The following is a 20,756-nucleotide window of genomic DNA, read 5'->3' as shown; positions in this document are numbered from 1 at the left end:
TCATATTTTCATTTCGTCGTTACAGAATTGCGCAAACAAACTCATGTGAGATGAAAATGCGAAAAGTGAATGATTTCACTTGAATTATAGAATTAACCCCCAGAAAAGACTAACTATTTCCACAGTTTCTTGGACAAATACGAATTCAGTTTCCAAATTGTTCCATCATGTCCGAATTTAAAAAAATTTGCAATTACTAGTCTCATTCTAGTGTTCAAAAAAAGTAATTCTTCGTCAAACAATGCAATTTATCGATATTAATGATAAACAATTAATTATTTATATCTTATATATTTATTTTTAAGATGGTCTTTGAATTGAATGATTAACGATAAGATATATTAAGCGTTACATACTGTATCAGCATCATTAACTAACAATTCAATTATATTGCTCAGGTAGTACATAAGAAATATCATCCCAAGGATGACGATATAGACCTTGCTTTAATCTTTTTTGATCCATATAATGACCTGAAAAAAAAGAGCTCGTTAACGAATAATTGTATTTCTAACATTTCTTTACGTAATATGTATAATGCATGCGTATATAATTTTACACGTATAACCATACCGATAAATCCTATACTTCGACCAAGAACAAACAAACTATTTATGGCACCTATTTCAATATATTCTTGCGCCTCTTCCCTTGTAAAACTGCCACTGTTTCGCAACATATCGACAAAGGAGCAAGCAATAATACCATCCACATTAAGAATTAAATTAGGCTTTTTACTAGTTGTTATTTTTTCAACTTCTAGAGCATATTCAACTAAAGGTCTTGCTGGAAAATTCTCTAACACGAATTCCTTGATAAGTTTTACACGCATATCTGGATTGTTAATTGATTTAACACGATGGCCAATACCCATAATCAGTTCTCCTTTTTTACGTGTATTATTTACAAATTCTTGTGGATGTAAACCAGTATCATACGCCTCAGAAAACATACGAGCTGCACCATCTAAAGCACCACCAAAACGGTCTCCCTATAAATTAATATATCATTGAAGTATTGAAAAGTCATACTAGTTTACTATAATTTAATTTTCGCTTACAATTGTTAGAAGTCCCGAAACGAGAGAGCTAACTAGGTCTTTCCCAGCACGTGCGCAAACAATAGTGTTGTGAGCTCCAGAAACTGCTGGGCCGTGATCAGCTGTGAGCATCAGTGACATTTCGAGAAACTTGCAATAGGTTGGGGGTAAACAGCGTTGAAACCATAAAAGTGAGACAACGCCACCAATACCCACATTTTGCTTCAGAACCTCAGTTACAGGCATACCAGCATATAATAATTCCTGTCCACGTTCATCACAAATTGATGTCATAAATGATGCAGGTTTACGTATTAAACCAAGTTCCTGTTTGTACAACATAACATATTACAATAACAGTATTATGTACATAATGATCTATTTTCCATTTATCTTAATAAATAGCTATTATGTGCAAAACTAACTCAGTGCTCATTTTGCTCTACATACTCATGTACAGATGCGTGAATGTGTGTGTGTGTGTGTGTATGTGCGCGCGCGCGCGTACGCCCATGCATACACACGTAAATATATATATATAGTACAATATACAACAAATTATATTGTATAATTGTATATCAAGACGAAATAATTAGATTCTAGCGAGAATGTTTTCCGTCCTTCACTCGTTTTTGTTAAAAAAAAGTATTTAATGAATTATATTGCTTCGATGTGTAATTTACAATTTATTTTATTTTTATATCACTCATCATTATGATTTTCCTTCTTAATAGTAAAAATGAGCTATAATAGATAAAGTCAATAAATAAATAAAATTTACTCTGGCCCATCCATAATCCATTGGTACTGTCGGCACTGGAACTTCGGGTTCTGGCACTATTATGCCGTCTTTTACTAATTGTTCGTAAACGGTTTGTATGAGATCACCAAGGTTATCGAAACTATTTGGAACATATGCACTGGCAGCCTTCAACGCTGAATTTTTTGCAGAAGCCGTTTCAAGATTGGAATTTGCGATAGAACCAGCATGACCAAATTGTACCTCAGAATTGAACATACTAGCACAGGTACCAATACACCAAGCTATCAAAGGCTTTGTAATTCTGCCTGTTTTCAATGCTTCACATACTTCATATTCTTCGATACCACCAACTTCTCCAAGCAATACGATTAACTTCACATCTGGATCGTTTTGATAACGCATTATATGATCCATAAAGGTAGTTCCTGGATATCGATCTCCACCGATAGCAACACCCTCTAATACTCCGTTAGAAGCTTTGGAGATTATATTATTTAATTCATTTGACATGCCACCAGAACGAGAAACGTAAGCGACACTGAAAATAATTTACTGTTGTCATTCAATTAATTTTGTAAAATGTTATTACATCCACAAAGATCCGCTGTGCAGTATTACCTGCCAGGTCTATACAATTTGCTATGCAAAATATTATCCATCATTCCGCCTGTATTACCGATTTTGAAACAGCCTGGCTTTACACCTCCTACAGTTGCCGGTCCAATTATAGTAACATTCCTTCGTTGCGCTGCTAGAATCATTTTTCTGGTCATATTTTCAGGTATACCTTCCGCGATTATAGCAATCGTTCTGATTTGCGGAAATTGTAATGTTTCCATGGTACTTTCATAAGCAGATCTTAAAGAGGCAAACGTGACCATTACATCTGCATCCATATGTTTAGCCATAGCGTCTTTCATTTGTTTATAAACAGGAATAAGAACCTATTTAAAGAAAATAAAATTAATCCATCCGGCAAAAAATGGTTACTAAAAGTGAGTGCAGGCAGAATAGGTTCAGACCTTGACAGATAAACAGCAACTAATCGAAACTTACACTGATAGTAAACGGTACAGAAAGCCGAAACAAGGGTCTACCTGCGCGAGTTCTGATTGGCTGCCGCTTTTTTACTTTCTGCTTTTTTGTTTATGTCTGAATCCACTCGTAATGTTAGCACAAATTTTGAATATTTTTTAATAGCGAAATATTTTCGAGTATACTATTCAACAAAAAATAGAGAACACTTTCGAACAGGCTCAAAATTGCGCAATATTCAGAACGCCATAACTCGGTGGAAAATCATCGCAGACAAAAAATCAAAAAAGTATTTTAAAGGTTGAAATCTCTACTTTCGAAATCGGTAATCGATATTTCAAATTGACTAATTTTTGATGGAGCTATATGCACACAAATGGATACCTGTCTAAAGCTTTACAAAATTGTTTTTTATTATGTTTCTTAATATTAGACTTCATATTTATGATTTATTTATTTAAAATCTCACCTCTTTATGACCCCAATAAAACTTTTGTTTGTGATCACCAGTAAAAGGATAAACAATAGCTGCAACGGATGGCTCGGATCTTCGGCAAACAAAATCAAAATCCAGCATACTTTGTACTGCTCTTGTTTGCATACCCCAAATAATAGATTTCGTTTTATTACTAAAAAGTTGTTTGTTATCGGTTTCTGAATTTACTGCGTCTACAGTTTTCAATTTAAACTGCTCTGATGAATGTACGTTATTCTTGGATGCTGTGCATGGTGGTCCAACATCTTGCCCAGATGGTAGGAGAAAGTTTGCTGTTGAAAATTCTTGAGCTTCTGGATCAGGAATTGGTTTCTTTCCTAGTGCCATAGCACATATAGCTGTCATATGTGTCTCGGGGCCAAATACATGAACGGGAATTCCTAAACGTCTACCAACTTCTCGTATAATTCTATTAAAATATTTTTTTAAATATTATATACACATTTACACAGACATACTATTATTAATGATAATTTTTCTTTTATACCTTAAACCCTCTTGATAATTAGGTCCAGCTCTTCTTACAAAAATTCTTATATCATATTCGACTAATTTGGACTGATATTCTTGAAGAGCTTTAACAATGCCTTTAAATGTTGCAGCTACATTTGTAAAATTAGCAATTCCTCCTCCTATAATAAGTACTTTTCCATCAGAACGCTTTACTTTTGTCATCAAACTCAGTATAGTTTTTGCATATTCGTAAGTTTGTTGTTCACTAGGAGCACCAGAATATTCACCATAATTGGCCAGTTCATCAGCCGCTCCCAAATCACAAATTGTATCTGAATATATCACAGAAGCACCTATAAAGGTAATTTTAATATAGTATTTGGACACAACTGGGAAGAACTGATTATGTAAAAAAACCCAAATTGCAAAGAAGTAGGTTGCATATACAGGATAGGGATAATCCTACAGTACAAATAGATAAGGAATAATTCCTTGTACAAAAATAAGTCGAAAGTGTAAACTTTTTTCGTATCGGGACTTTGTTATGAGTAATTTCTCTTTTCATAAAAGAAATAAACTTTAACTATTGGTCACATTCTCTTTAATCCTGCAACTCTAAAAGTCATGTGGATATAACCATAATTACATTTATACCGTGTTTTTCAAAATCATATCTTCATTAAATGCACGCATATTCAAATTTGATTCGCAGTTTACAAACTTGAAGTTAATATTTTGTCTTAAAAAACCAATGCTTTTAAATATTGCAGCTACATTTGTAAATTAACAATTCCTCCTACTATAATAAGTATCTTTCTATCAGGACGCTTTGCTTTTGTCATCAAAATCAGTATGAATTTTGTATATTCGTACTTCGTTATTCACAAAGAGTAATAGAATACTCATCATAATGGACCAATTTTTCTAATAAGACGTAAATAAAACGGATGGAAAAAATTTATTCTGCAGTTTTTACTTATTTGTGTACAAAAAAAATTGTCTCTGATTATCGATTGTACTATAGACCTACCCCCACCTTGTGTAACTATCTCTACTAACCACCACCAGCAACCATAGTCCATATACGACCGTCTGGATTAAGAATTGTCAATTTCAAACTAGCGCCAGATTTAGCATCTAAATCAGCTATATAGGCTTCCTCCGGATAAGCGTCTCTTCCAAATGGCGGCGGGTAATCGATTTCTCCCCAATCTGGTTTACATATGAAATCTGCCGTAGTGTCTAATTTAGCCGCAAGATCGAGAATATGAATTGCATTATCCGTAACCACTAGTGGATTGATTTCCAAGTACGTAAAATGTAAATTGACATACAGCTTATAAAGAAATTCTATGAATTCAGCAATCATCCTAAAATAAAATAAAAAAGTACAAACAAAAAGCTATAAAATCCATTTACTTTAAAATGATTGAACATTATTATTACATTTTTTTATCATCCATCACATTTGTCAAAAGTTTATTAATCAATATAGACCGATCAGGCATTTCACTACCAACTGGTATATTTAACTTTAAAGCTTTAGCATCAACATCTCCGATATCAATACCCCCTTGATGATGAAATAGTATCGTATCAGCTTTACGATGAGAATAGATACAAACATAAACTTCTTCTTCCTAAAATATAAATGTAAATATGTATTATATTTAGAGTCCATAATAATCATATATTATTACATAATCTTGTAAATGTTGATTTCCCGACTCAAAGTAAGCATGTATAAAATATCTATATGTTTATGTAATATTCAAATTAAAAGTGATTCTATTATGTGAATATATTATTTATTCGAAATTTATTAAAAAATTCCACTATTATATAATTATAAATCTTTATTTATAATTAGCGCGAGTAATCAATATAGCCTGAGCTGTTATCAAATATCATACATTCACAAGAAATCTTTTTGCTAACCGAAAAATGCTGTTTTACATTACATTTAATCAGCTTCCAAAATGTATCAAATATTGATAAAAGAGCCTTAACAAGCCATGGTCATCGAAAGACAGATAAAATTGAAGGTCAAATAAATATCGACTGTGTTTTTTTTTTTATTGAAAAGGCTCAGATATCATCAATATGTAATGGAGAATCAAACGATAAATTTTACTTTGAAAGTAATAAAACTTTTCTTTAATCATATTATTCGAATCTGACTATAACTATCGAACTTCGGTAATTTTGTTATAAAGTAGTCACGGCAGTGTCGCTGCGTTTGGCGCCGAAACACTACCGTGTCTCCAGATTAAGTATTGTTATGATATATGCTTATAATACATCCTTCAACTATTAAATATATTTACATATAAATAGACAGATATTTTACACTACTTTTTACTTCGTCATTAGACACTTTTTCTTTTCTATTTTTACAAAACATAAAAAAATCGCCTAAATTACTTTTTCATAATGTAAAAAGCATTCAAAGATTTACAATAAAGGATATTCAGAATAAATTTCGAATTCTAGCTCTAATTTACTAAGTAATAATAAATAGAAGATAGGTCAATAAAGAGCGTATAATTCCAGATCACAAATTTAAATTAATTTATTAATTCTTAAATATCAAATAGTCTTCATTAATTGACATTTAAGAATTAATAAATTAATTTGAATTTGTGATTTAAAATTATACGCTCTTTATTGAATATTTAGAATTTTTGTTAAGTTGATCATGCTGAATTACATATAAATAAAATAAAAACTTTTATTCGTATTATTATTTTATTAAGATGGTCTTATTAAGATAGTCTTAAAACAATTTTAAGCAATGTATATAAAAAAAATAATCAAGAAATCTTACCGATTTATGTGATACGAACGGTTCAATTATAAATGTTTTTAATTTTCCAATAGCCTTGCCAATGCGTTGCTCTTTATTCATATGCTGCTCAACCCATTTTTGTACTGCAATTAAATCTGCATTTACTTTAATTAATCCGAGTTTTCCTCGTCGCTTGATTAATTGATCTGGTTTAACAACTAATCTTTCTGTTTTGAGCCACGAATGTTCATTAACGATATCAATCCAGTTTGTGTTTTCCGTAATAGATATAAATCTACATTTTACTGCTTTTGTCCCAATAGAAAGTTTACGATTAATCAAATCTTTCCCAGTTGCTTCTCGAATTGCTTTTGCTGCCATTATTTAGAATTTCTGTCAAAAATCAATAAAAAAAATCAGATTTAGATTTTTAGACAATATTCCATTTTACTATTAATTTTTATGAAAAAATTCATTTTTTCAGTAAAATATTAATAATATAATATTTAATTAACCTTAATCGGTATTAATAAATACGAACATTTTCTTCAATCATGTTATAAAAAATTGTTTATAAAAATATTTCTTATAGAAATAACCTTATAAAATTTTAGATTATATTAATGGTCTTGTCTCTAATCCTATTATTGATAAGTTACATAAGTTACATAACTTATTTCTCCGGATTGTGACCTTCTAAATGAAAAAAAACTTCAATACGTTATCTTTATCTTACATTATCTTCAAGTAAAAATACATTAATTTAAAGTACATTAAACCCGCGAATCAGTTAAAAAATTTTTTTAATGAATTAGAATTAATAATAATTATATTGTTAATAATTAAATTTATTATTATTATTGATGAAATTATTTAACAATGGTAAAATTAGAAACAAAACCGTTTATGTGAGTATATTACCTGAATATGAGAAACCCTAACTTGATTGTTAAAGTTAGATATTAAATTAATACATATACATTCTTTAAATGAATTTATTTCAGAAATATAATTATCGTTACTATCAGACTTTCAATACAATCTATCTAAAATATTAATAATCTCCCCTCTCCAAATTTATTAGTCACATACATCTTAAATTCTGTAAAGAATTTATCGTAAAAAGTTTTACCTCCGCCAAGAGAATTTAATTTCTAATTTCAATTTATAAATTATGTAAAATTTAATACAACAATCATGAACAAATGATGTAAATAATACTTAAATATTATCTTTATCGTTCATATAAAATATTATGTAAATTAATTATTGACGAAATATATTGGTTTTTTTATCAATAAATAAGTAGTTTGTAAAAATTTAAAAAAAAATGGAATACGTTAAAAAATATCGAAAAAAATTTAGATATATTATAAATTAATTACAAATATTAACATTAACAGGATTTTTTTACATTTCAACACAAAACTTTTTAACATGATTTTGTTAATTTTATTATTACATAGCATTATATATTATTATTATCAATACTAAAATTTTATACGAATTAATATTAATATTTGTAATATTAATATTTATATACCTCTGAATGTATTTGAGTTAATGTGAATGTCTCAGTTTTTGCTGTCACTTGTGGCAATTAACTGAACGTTCAATATGATACCACAGCAATATGTAACATCGTCACGTCTCCACGCGATATCGCGAGATATCGTATGATTCTACGAAGAGTTTTTTATGCAATCTCTTTTCCTTACTCTTATTTCATACATATATATACTACTGCTCAAAGATTTCCGCACACTCATCGTTTATGGAGAGTAAAATATGAACAAAATTTGTATAAATTATATTTATTAATTTATTATTTTACATTTTATCACTAGAATTGGAAAATTAATGTAAATAACTCTCAAAATTATCAACAAAATAATTAAAACAAGAGCTAATCAGAGTAATTACTACCCAATAATATTTTCCAAAAATACCAAGTTTATTTCAGACGTTTCGGCTTCACTTTAGTCTATCTTTTCAGTATACAATAATACAATTCAACTAGCTCATGGCAAAAATAGTAGAGTTTCTACTCAATCGTTCATGCTTAATTGACACATGATTGGAACGTCAGGTAAAAGACACAAACAAAGAATTGAAATACAATCAGTATTCTGTAAAATGATTTTAAAAAATTAGAAGTTTATCATTTTTTTTTTAATACAAAATGATCAAGAAAGCAATTCCACTCATTCGACCAGAGAAGCAAAAAATATTCAATATTTAAGAACATAACAAAAAAATTTTTTTAATATTCAAAAACCATATTCAAAAATATAAATCCACTAATAAGGTAATCGAAAAAGTTTACAAATATAAAAAAATCGGTATGTATCATATAGAGGTCAGAAGTATTATAAAATGAGCCGTATATGTATAATATATAAGATGCAAAGATACAAGGTTATACATAATATATAAATAAATAACTCGGTATTGAAAAATAAAAAATTTGTTTAAAATTTAAATTAACAATAAGAAAATTGTTTTTACAACTTACAAGGAAAGGCTACGCCCTACTCTTCACCGATTTTGATCAAACTTGCAGCGATGTTAGAGGAGCTTATCAAATGAACACCTGTAAAGTCATTCGCGCCAATGCGCCTTAGAAGCCGAGTAATGATCATTTAAAAATATACCAAAAATCTGGAAACAGTCTAATATCTCAGAAAGTATGCATTTCTGAGAAAAATGTTTTACACAAAAGTAAAATAAAAATAGGATTTAATAAGATATACTAGTCTTATAGGTTTGACCTTGGGCGGCACCGTCAAGGTCAAGTCAATGTCACGTCTATTTTTTTGGACATAAATTTTTTGGCCTATTAGCGTAAACGGCTTTACAGGTGTACATTTGATAGGCTTCTCTAATATCGCTGCAAGTTTGATCAAAATCAGTGAAGAGTAGAGTAGTCTCTCTTTGTTAGTAATACATAGAAAGGCCCACTCGTAAAGTATTACAAGCTATTATCTCTGAAAGTATGTGTTAAATAAAAAATGTTTTGGACCATCGTGAAAAATTCCGAATTATGCGTGGGTATTCGCGTGATATATATAAGGGTGGAAAAATCCCATCACTGATAAAAACCACAGTTTAACACAGTAAACATCCTTCAAATGAAAAGAAAAAATTAATGCTGTCGGCGAATGCTCTTTATTTGGCACAAATTTCGACATATTGAACACAGTAAAACAATACTATGCAAACACATTTTCAATGTATCACTTATGCGCGTTTGACACTTGTTGATGGCACAACAAAATGGCATATACGTCAAATCTTTATACTACACACTAAAGTCACTAGATTAACAAAGTACCGCGATGAGAGAATTAGCATTTGAAGCCAAAATGGCGTCGAGAGTTCAGATAGTGCATTTAATGTAACTTCCTACATATTAAGTGCAATCCTGATCCTGTTATAACTGTATGTATATGCGTTTGTGACTTTGTGTAAATGAACTGGTTAGGAAACGTCGAAAATGCCCGGTTGCTATATGCCACGGTTATGTCATGGAGCCAAAATGGCGGCAGTTCGCGGTACTTTGTTAATCCAGTGACTTTACTACACACTGCAATGGTGCACCATCTGTTGTCTCAAATCCGCACTTCATACTTGTACACCTGGTATTTGCCGTTCCACTAGCTTAAGGGCACTGCGGGCTAGCAGACGACAAAACGACCACGTTGACCCAAGAACGAACCATGAGCGTCGTGAGCTCGATGTGGTCGCGATTAATGACGTCATGTAGACATTTTGATCGCGATCACAAAGAACATGGTCGTTATGTGAAACGAGTTTGCGGGCGTCACGAGCGTTTAATGGAACGCATCCTATATGAGAGAAGCGACGCTCAACTCCCACTACCACCCCTTTAGCATATATTCAGCATGTTTAACTTGTTCCAGTTGACCAGTTCCCAAGCTACTCTGTGTACAATGTGTACCAGTTCAGCTGTCGAAAGAAGATATAATATTCACCAATTAAAAATCATGACGCGCTTTTCTCGTATACATATAGGACTCTAGTCCAAAAAAACTTCCGTATGCTTTTGTCACTCTTTCCGAGCATTGTTTGTACAAGTGGCTTTCTAATAAAAGTTTTGATTATGCTCGATAAATCTTGGATAATTCACTCTCACCTGATACTCCTAATATTCTACTGTGCTAACAGGTTATGACTTCAGTTTGTGTATAACAAACATCAAAACACAAAACAGAAACCAAAACAAAATTCTTCTATTGCGATACATAAGACGTGTTAATTGAAAGTCCAATGTTTATACCGGACGACCATCAAAAGTTCCAAAGAGACGTAGATATCATCGTTAGGATATGCAACGTGATAGCGACACAGTAATATACGAGAATATATTCCATTATGGCAAAAACAAATATTGTCAACTCCACGCGTATAGAACTGTTGACAAAACATTATGACACATCCAAGGAGGATCCAAGTTGAAGTACTCTTCGTTAAGAGCGACTCGTGGCTGCACATCTCAATTAGAGAGATATGCTAATCTCATGCTCAGGAACTAGATAGTCACTGAGCTTAAGACAAACAACATCCTTCCAGACTGCAATACCTGTGCTGCTGGTGAACTAATGCACCTCCTTTTTGCGAAAAGTGGAAAATGCGCAACTTCTCCGTTTGAAATCGTGCACACAGATCTGTGTAGTCCTATGTGTATAAAGAAATTGCAGGGCTGTACCTATTATATTCTAAGATTCACGAATGATTACAGTCACTGGAGGTTTATTTCCTGAAGAACAAATCAGAGGTTAGTATTCAATTCCTAGAATATAAAAGCTATGTTAAGACGCGAATCGGAAAGAGAATCAAAACGCTTCAATCGAATAACAGAAAGGAGTTCTGTAATGCAGTCATGGACTATGTTTAAGCATATATGCTAAAACAATTCGGAATTCAACATCATTTGTCGACACTATATACACCCCAGCAGAATAACGTCACGGCACGCAAAAGAGAACATTTATCGAATACGCTGCATAATGAACGAGTTAGAACTTCCGAAATCCTTTTTTTGCAATAATTGGCTATTCTTGGACCGAGGCTGACCAACATTGCTAACCACATAAGAAACCGAAGTGTAACGAGAACCCTAGGCAAGAAGACTCCATACGAAATACGGACATACAGGCGTCCGAATGTTACATATAGAAATTTAGCATCAAAACATATGTTCTTGACAAAACACCAAACAAGGACAAATTTGCACTTAGGGGCGTCAAAAGAATTTTCGTGGGCTACTCTGAGATTTCGAAGGCATATCAAATTTGATACAGACATTCACGAATCAAAGATCTCTATCGCAAGTGACGACGAAAGTGAAAAATGGCATGATGCTGAATTTGCAGTGAATGCCCATGAGATTCCATTCAACTGGGCAATTTCCGGGCCGGAGAAGGAATGGCGTGATGCCAATATACTCGGAAATTAAAAGCCTCGTCGAAAATGATACTTTTGCGTTACCAGGCCAGCGGACTTCGGAAGGTAATCAAATACCGGACAATGCTACGGAATAAATATGCTGCCGACGGAAGTCTGCACCGTAGTTCGCCCAACGTGAAGGTATTGACTTCTTCGAAACTTTCACCTCCGTTGAGCGTCTCGGATCTTTCTGACTGTTGATGGCTTTAATCACGAGATTTGCTCTAAACATATCGCAGCTGCATCGCTTATTTAAATGGAAAAATAGATACAGAGCTTTTTGTAGAGAAGTCGGAGTTTGTGCACGAAATGTTAAAAAGGATCGAAATTCAAGAAAAGGATGCGGATGTATCAAGACGAGCTCGTTACCTATTAAAGATGATCGAGCAACCGAATACCGTGTGTAAACTGAATAAGGCTCTCTATAGCTTGCGTAAGGCGGGTAGGCGCTAGCACATGAAACTCGACAGAAGGCTACAGACAGTGGAACTAATTCCTACGTGTGCGGATCTATGAGTTAACAAAGGTAAAGTAACTTTCATTTTTATTATTTACCGAGTGTTCAAAATAAAGCGTTACAAATTTTTATCTCGGAAACACGGCGATATTGAGAAAAATTGTTCAACAAAAGTTACATATTTAATTTCAAGGAGGAAATATTATGACGTTCATTGTTTTTTATTTGGTGTAAGATTTCAAGGTCATTTCAAGGTTAACTTTGTTTTTTTTTCTAATAGGAACCTACATCTTTTATAATGACATCATTTTCTACGTAAGGAAACAGATTACTTTTTTTTCTATGAGGAAGAAATAACACGTTATAATACGTGTGTTATATTACAGTTATATTGTTGAGTCGAAAATTACATGCACGTTACATGTAACTTGATGTTTGCTAGGAAGATGTTTTAATCTGATAAACCAATTTAACGCGCAAAAAGTGCAATTCAGCATAGCTTTAAGAAAAAAATTATGATTCAAATTAATGCCGAGAAAGAAAAATGAATTGAATCAAATAATAAAAAAACACGCTACATTTATCATAATTTTCGTTTTTTTATATATAATTAAATACGTATATTTCGGATCTGTCAAATACATAAACTAGAAATACAAATTTTAATGTTCTTTTCATTCATTATCTCTATCTTGGTACAAATGCTTCGAAGCGTTTGATTGACTAATTAGAAGAAAGAATTTTACGAATTGATCAATAAAAAAACGCTTTAAAGTGTTTGCATCATTGCATTGACTGTATATGATGTATCGAATGCACTAGATGAACCTACAAGACTCAACGTTGTTAACGTTATGAAAATAATACGTGGTCATTGGAATTACAACAACTGCACACCCTTGGTTATGACCTTGACAACGTGTGTCAAAGTCAAGGTCATCGACACAGTATCCGCCAATCGAAAAATAATTACTAAAAAAAAAACTATATGAATTTCATGTAAAATAAGATCACCTTGACATTTTAGAGACACGTCCACCTAGATAAAAAAAAATTAAAAGGTATTCTCCTCAAAACGAAGTAAGTTTCACTTAAAACATTTTTTTTTTTAAATAACGATAATTTGGGAGATAATTGCGTCTGAAACTTCAATAAGATATTGTTTAAAATTCTGTATACCATTACTTATATAATTCCATTTAACAGAAACAGGTATACTTTTTTCATATATTGTTAGTGGAGATAAAGGATAAACAATATTCAATACTAAAGATCGTCAATATAAGAACATAACTAATAAGAATACGAAGCCTATAATAGTTTAGCATGAATCTTTAAATGTTTATAAAGGATAAAAATTAATATTGTTTTGATAAATATAAGACTACTCATAAAAAATTACTACAATTGCCGACAGTTATCGATTCTTATTATCATTAATTAAAATACATTTGTAATAATTTTTCCAATAAATAAATTACACCTTAACATTATTTCCATATTCCAAACATTGTTTAGACTTAACTTGTATGTGTAAAGTTGGGCGTCTCGCTTGAGAAACTTATTAAATATTAAGAGTTCTGAGTTTATTTTCAATAGTCCTATATATAGTTTTATATCGATTAAACAAATAATTCCAGTCTTTAAAGCTGAAAAGCAAACAATGCTAAATGAAACGCCAGATTCAGATAGCGCTAACTAAAGTTCCAGACATATTTCCTTGTAGAATTCGAAAAGATACATAATTTTAAAGAGAATTTTAACGCTTGACATTGTGTTATTTTGATTTTTAAATAATTTTTTCCTCCTAAAAAGTGGTCTTTACGGGAACAAAATTGAAACATTGTTTGATTTTATGATATAATTCTCATGCAGTTCCGAAAATATATTCTAACGTTTTCTAAAGAAGTTTTAATCATGTACATTGTTTATTTTTTAAATAATTGTTATCACCCGAAAAAGGCGCCTTTCAGAGAATATGTGTGGAGAATATGTGGCTTTCCCATTTCAAAGAGTTCTGACAGTTCTATGATAATTTTCGTGGCGGTGTGAAGTTAGCACCCCATCTTTAAAAATTTAAAATTTTTGTGTAATTCTGAATATATCCTAATGCTTTCCGAAAACTTTTCTGATCATTTAAAAAATCTGTTAGTTTTTTGAATAATTAATGTACATAATTAGAACTCTTCAAAAAACATTAAAATACATTCGGAACTGTACAAAAATGACCACAAAACTATCAGAATTTAAAATAGGACAGCGTTTCATCTTAATTTCTGTAAAGTCCACTATTTAGAGGAAAAAGATTGTTAAAAATCAAAATAATTGTCAGAATTCTTTTTAAAACTATATATTACCTTTTCCTACAAGAAAATAACTAGTTTAACCTCTTTGTTAAACAAAATTGGTGCTGTGTGAACCTGGCATCTTATTTTGCATTTTCGATTTCTCAATTTAAATAAGTTTCCACGAAGTAGTAAGATGCTAGCTTTACACATGCGATAACGTTAGTATTCATTATTAATTATTTATTAAATTCTGTATAGAGTTAATTATTAACAAAAACCTGTTGCAAAAATGGAATCTATCATTGCATACAAAGTATTTTTCTAACGACAGATATCTATGTACCTACATAACAAATGTGCTACGAAATTAAAGCAACGAAACATGTATCTTGATTTTTGACGCGCTGCATTTTTGTGATTTCTTGCTTACGTAAATGAAAATGTGGCATGTATAATATGCGCACGCCGATATTATGTAAGAGATTAGAATTTTAAATATCACAGTAAAAAACGGTAAGTAGAAGTTTCTTAAACTTAGAGTTCTTAGTGAATTGAAAACATGTATGTTTGTGTGTGTATCTTATTACCATATACACACATTTGTAGGTATATACGTGTACATGTATATGTAATAAACAGATTAGTTTACGTTCTAATTTATTCATTGATATCGATAAATGTATGAAAAAAAATTTATATTAACATATCAATATTTTTCTAAGGAAAAAACTGTTTAAAATTTTTTACATATATTTTAATTATTATTAAATTGTTCGAAAAGTTTGTTCCAACTTTCTAACTCAAAACTGTACATACAAAAAAATGAACGAAATTTAAAATTAAGAAAAAAAGGATTTTAAAACTTAAAATCTGTATTTTCGAAAGATTACTATACTTTTTGAGTTTGTATAAATTTGATAATTTTTATATAAAAAAAATATACGAGCTGAAAAAGATGAAAATTTTTCTATTTACTTCATGGGTCTTTCACGTGCTCCCTCAAAAAAATATTTACGAAAATTTTCGACTACCTATCGTGAAAACTTGAAGCTTTCCCTATAAAATCGTTTTTAAAAAATTTCCTACGATTTTTTGTTCTGAGTTATTCACGAGTTAAGTAAAGGAGAACATTTTGATTTTAGTTGCTTATAACTCTGTTAAAAATCATCATACCGCAATTAAGAAATCAGATTTTTAAAACTGAAACTTTGTTCTATCAAATGGTAAAATTGCTAATTTTTTAAATGTATACTATTTTGAGTTAGAAAATTTGAAACAACCTAATACAAAGAATTATTTTTGTCCTTGAAAAAGCTTTTTCTCTAAGCTTTAATAAATTATATTATTTATTATTAGATAAAATTATAATAAGGAATCAAGAACAAATATCTTGAAAATTTTAAACAATAAATTAAATTTAAAATTCTATATGTTATAATGTTAAAAGAATTCTAAATGTGTGACACACGTAAATATACATAGGTACTCATATAAATTAAACAAATAAAGAAATGATATTCGAAATCTTCAAAAAATAAAATAACATTCTATTAAACTATATACAAATTATATTTTTGGTCATTACAAAAAGATAATAAAATTAGATTCATATTAAATATGTCTCACACACACATTGACTAATAGAATAATAACTATTACATTGTGACATTATCATATATTAAAGGAACATTTTTTTGTCAAAAAATGTCTTTTTAAATATTTTTTTTATTACTTAAATAATATAATAAAACATCCTTAAAATTTATATTTAAAAAAAAGAACATATTTTCACTAGTGTCTCACTATTGTACGTTCACTTTTGTTGTATCTATCTTAATATCGCAGAAAAAAATAAAAATTATGTGACTGTATTAAACGATCTGTGAAGATTTTACACGCGGTGAAAGGTTTGTCGAAATTCATTACACCAGAACATGAAAGAGGTTAGAAACTTAAACAGTTGTGCATGATCAATTTAGATTTCTATTTCTATTGACTAATTAATTGTTTTAATGATGTCTTTCTACTTACGAACCACAAACAACGCAGCTAACTTCCTGAACAGTGAATATTTGCTAGATCCTAAACAATTCCAAGAGTAACACGACCAACACGACGTACATTATCCGCTGACACTGCCATAAGATTGCTTGAGAATCTTGAGATTGCGCTTGATGTGGCTTGATGTGTGAGAATATTGCCACAATACCAGAACGAAATATAAAGGGAACGGTTCGACCTTCCAGTATTAATAAAAGCAGGTTAAAGTGATGTTACAGTTTCTTTTATATCAAGAGCGGAGACACTTGTCATAAGAGCTGATTAAAAATACAATAATAAATAATCGATTTTAATCTTATTCAAATCACATATGTTTAAAAATGTCGGATTTAATGCTCTCAAGTTGGCTACGGCCGCCATTGTGTCGTAGCGGTGACGATAGTGACGTCATGAGAACGTCACATCGTACGATCAACGTGGATAACCATGGATAACGTGGAGCTGTTTAAACCCTTCCCCTCGTCCTCAACCACATTCCAATTGTCTTGATCAACTATGGACTCTGTTGAAGACAAATTTCTTTATGCTGAAATTATAACTAAAATACCGAGAAAAAAACGGTACAGTTGACGCAGTGCGACAAATGTTTTGAAGCTATTTTAATTGGTCAATTTATAAAACTCTTTCTTATTGATCCATGAAACGCTTCAAAGCATTTATAGCGAGACCTTGACCATAACCGAAATCTCAATGTAATTACAACATTCGTAATCAGAAAAGTCGCCTGAAGGTTGTATAGAGCATTTCTTATTGAAAAAAGAGATAAAATAAAAATTTATTGTGATATTTCACTTGATCTGCACCATAAGTGTAATGAAGGTACAGATAATTTTATTTACTTATTATGTTTCAAGAACTAAATTACAAAATCTAATTGTATGCGCTTTCGTAGCTATATAAAAAGATAAACTGAAAAGGTCCAACACAATGCATACTACATATTTTTAGGCTAGGTGTTGGGTAAGTTAACAATTTTTTAAATACATACAATCTAAAATTAATGGCTCATAATTTAATTTAGTTCAATTAAATAATGGCTTATAATTAAATTTAGTTCAATTAAAAAGAGTTGAACAAAAACTAATAGAGTTAAAATTACGTTAAGATAGAATTAAATCAAAGGTTAAATACGAAGTTAGTTTTGAAAAACATTATTTATGTATTATATTAAAATGGATTTACTTTTTTAAATAATTATAATATAAAGTATATCAGATAAATTTAACATTCTATTAAATTATATGAAATGACAAAAATTATTCTTGTACAAAAAATTGATATTTAGTATTTTTATATAGACATTTCGATATTTTAATATTTATATATATTATAACAGAGAGAAAAATGAAATGTAATTTTAAAAAATGTAGTAAGTAATCTTGTTCTCTTGATCTTTGTACTACTGATCACGCCTGTACGTTCTTTGATAATTACATAAATAAAAAGTTTCTATTGTTTCTTTCTTGCTTATTACATGTGAAAAAGTAATAGCATGATACAAAACTAATGATAATAAATGTAAACCCATCTCACATTCATTTTTGGATATATTATACAATTTTTTAGCTCTTTTTAAACTAATTTGTTTAAGATTATATAGAAAATAATATTGACATTTAGAGAAATATATATAATAGATACTAAAAATAAACTTTAATTTAAAAAGAAAGAAATTAATAAATTAAAATTTAAAATAATTAAAATAAATTAAAAGTTGGTATTAAATTTTTATTTTTTACTTAATTTCTAATTTATTAATTATAATTACTACCGAATCTCCTCTGCTTATAGAAGATAAAATATCAGCATAAAGTATTATCTACATTGTGAGCAAGGAACAGATTATTTTATTTGCAACAACATTTTTCAGAATGAAATTGCAAAATCCTACTTTTAACAGATTTCATACCTTCGTAAAACATAATCATAAAAAATGTTTTTCGTGGAAATATTTGTAGAATAAATATTTGTCTGTAATATGAGATAAAGTACCGATGTTTTTTATAATATTTACACCGCAAATGAGGTGTAATACATGGACTAAAAGCATAAATATATTAGTATTGTTTGTTTTGTGTCTCGGAAACTGCTCAGAGTAGCTCCGAACTAGAAGGGTTTCTACTCCGAACGAATCCAGCGTACTTGGATTTAAATGGGTGCATCCAGAAACACGACCGATCACTGAACGCTCAGTGAGCTCTTGACCACTATTTGGTTTATTTTCCAAGATCTAATGGAATATGCCAATCATGGAAGTGCTTATTGAGAGCTCAATGAGCGGTCGTGTTTCTGGATGCACCCATTGCTGCAAATGCTTCATTGGTCAATCAGAAGAAAGAATTTACGAATTGATCAATCAAAGATCGGGCGAGTTCAAGACGACAAAGCGGCTAGGTATGCTTGCCGAGCGATCGAGTATGATTGGTTGGATCTATAAGTAATAACCAATTATATTCAATCGCTCGGCAAGCATACTTAGCCGCTTTGCCGTCTTGGTTTCAAGGTATTTACAGCATCTAAATACAAAGGGTTTGTTCGGAGCGACTCCGAGCTCTGAGCAGTTCTCGAGAGACAAAAAACGAACAATACTATTGGTCACGTTCAGCAGAAAAGAGCGCTACTAGAGCGCTCGCTGTTATTGGTATATTCTTCCAGATTTAAAATTCTGATTGGATGATCTAGAAGAATACACCAATAACAGCGAGCGCTCTCGTAGCGCTCTTTTCTGCTGAATGCGCCCAATGGTCGCGTTCAGCAGACTCAACTGTGTGGAGCGGATTCGTGAGCGCTCACTGATCATGATTCATGACCGAGGCAGCCAGTTCAGCGAAAAAGAACAAACCTACTGTGTCAGCTGTGGTGGTGTCAGTGTGTCTACGCGAAATTGCGAAAACCATAGGATTCGGAAATCGCATCACCGATAGCAATCAATAGCAATGTCAGAAAAACTTTTGTTAAAGGGCTTAAGCCCTTTAACAAAAAGAGATAAGAATGATTCTGCGACTTTGTCGGAATTATTTGACAGCGCTTTCGAATTGTTTAACAGTATTAATGCTACGGTGGAGCCAACAAATAGTTCAAAAGTACAGGTAAGATTTTAAATTCTGATTTTCTTATGATTGCACTATAAAGCTTCACGTAAAAACAGCCATAACTTTATGCTAAGAATCGGTATTCGGCAGTCTTAAATTTTATCAGCGAAGTTTACCAATAGTCAACTTGTACGGCTAACGCTGATTAGCCAACTTCATCGATTAAGACTAAACCTTTCGACTCAATAAGAAGTTTTTGTAATACTATTTATCCCAGATACGGTAAACGCTAAAGTCAAGTTTTCCTTTTCTTAATTAGCTGTGAAGAAAAAGATATCGTGACTTTAGCGTTCACTATATCTGGGATAAACAGTAAAAATTCCCTATTGTATAAGAAGCATCTTCCTGTTACATTAAGGACCTTAGTAGAAAGATTAACTTATAATTTTAAGATTGTGTCTTATGACTTAATCCTTATTTCACACTTATTTAAGACGTAAGTCATAAGACAGTTCTTGTCTGTTTCTAATGGACTGTCTATAATGGCATTAACAGTAGTGGATTAGGCTGTAAGAGTGAAATTAATTATTCACAGTCAATTATTCTTCTCACATTAAACTGAATAGTCCATTTCTTACTCTTACAGCCTAATTCGCTAGCGCTGCTGTCATAAGTATAGATCTACAATTGATGTTTTAAGCTTTAAGCCGTAAGAAATTGATCAATTATAGTCAAATACGAGGAGAATAATTGACTATAATTTGTCTATTTCTTATAGCATAAGGTCTATAAAAATCTATTGTAGATTCGGGATAAAGGAATAAGTATTAATTCATAAGATACTGCATTTAAAAAAAAAAAAAAAAAAAAAAAAA

General features: G+C 30.9%; 2 protein-coding genes across 2 annotated transcripts in view; one reads left to right on the top strand and one right to left on the bottom strand.

The window, feature by feature from the left end:
• Positions 1 to 350: 350 nt before the first annotated feature.
• On the bottom strand, positions 351 to 16,934 carry ATPCL (ATP-citrate synthase). Its single transcript, XM_018543985.1, has 11 exons — positions 16,820 to 16,934; positions 6,614 to 6,967; positions 5,233 to 5,426; positions 4,846 to 5,156; positions 3,821 to 4,139; positions 3,307 to 3,742; positions 2,421 to 2,746; positions 1,821 to 2,340; positions 1,061 to 1,366; positions 574 to 991; positions 351 to 473 (listed from the first exon to the last, which is right to left on the bottom strand). The coding sequence occupies exons 2-11, from the start codon at positions 6,953 to 6,955 to the stop codon at positions 382 to 384; spliced, it is 3,264 nt and encodes a 1,087-aa protein (XP_018399487.1). The 5' UTR covers positions 6,956 to 6,967; positions 16,820 to 16,934; the 3' UTR covers positions 351 to 381.
• Positions 16,935 to 19,712: 2,778 nt separating this feature from the next.
• The window catches only part of Tap42 (immunoglobulin binding protein Tap42), a 3,504-nt gene continuing 2,460 nt past the window's right edge, over positions 19,713 to 20,756 (top strand). The window contains exon 1 of the mRNA XM_018543999.1: positions 19,713 to 19,938. Coding sequence (XP_018399501.1) covers positions 19,786 to 19,938 — 153 coding nt within the window. The 5' untranslated portion in view covers positions 19,713 to 19,785. The remainder of the gene's footprint in view (positions 19,939 to 20,756) is intronic.

The sequence above is a fragment of the Cyphomyrmex costatus genome, unplaced genomic scaffold, assembly GCF_001594065.2.
Source record: "Cyphomyrmex costatus isolate MS0001 unplaced genomic scaffold, Ccosl1.0 scaffold413, whole genome shotgun sequence".
In the NCBI taxonomy this organism is placed as follows: domain Eukaryota; kingdom Metazoa; phylum Arthropoda; class Insecta; order Hymenoptera; family Formicidae; genus Cyphomyrmex; species Cyphomyrmex costatus.
This window is presented reverse-complemented; position numbering and strand designations above follow the sequence as displayed.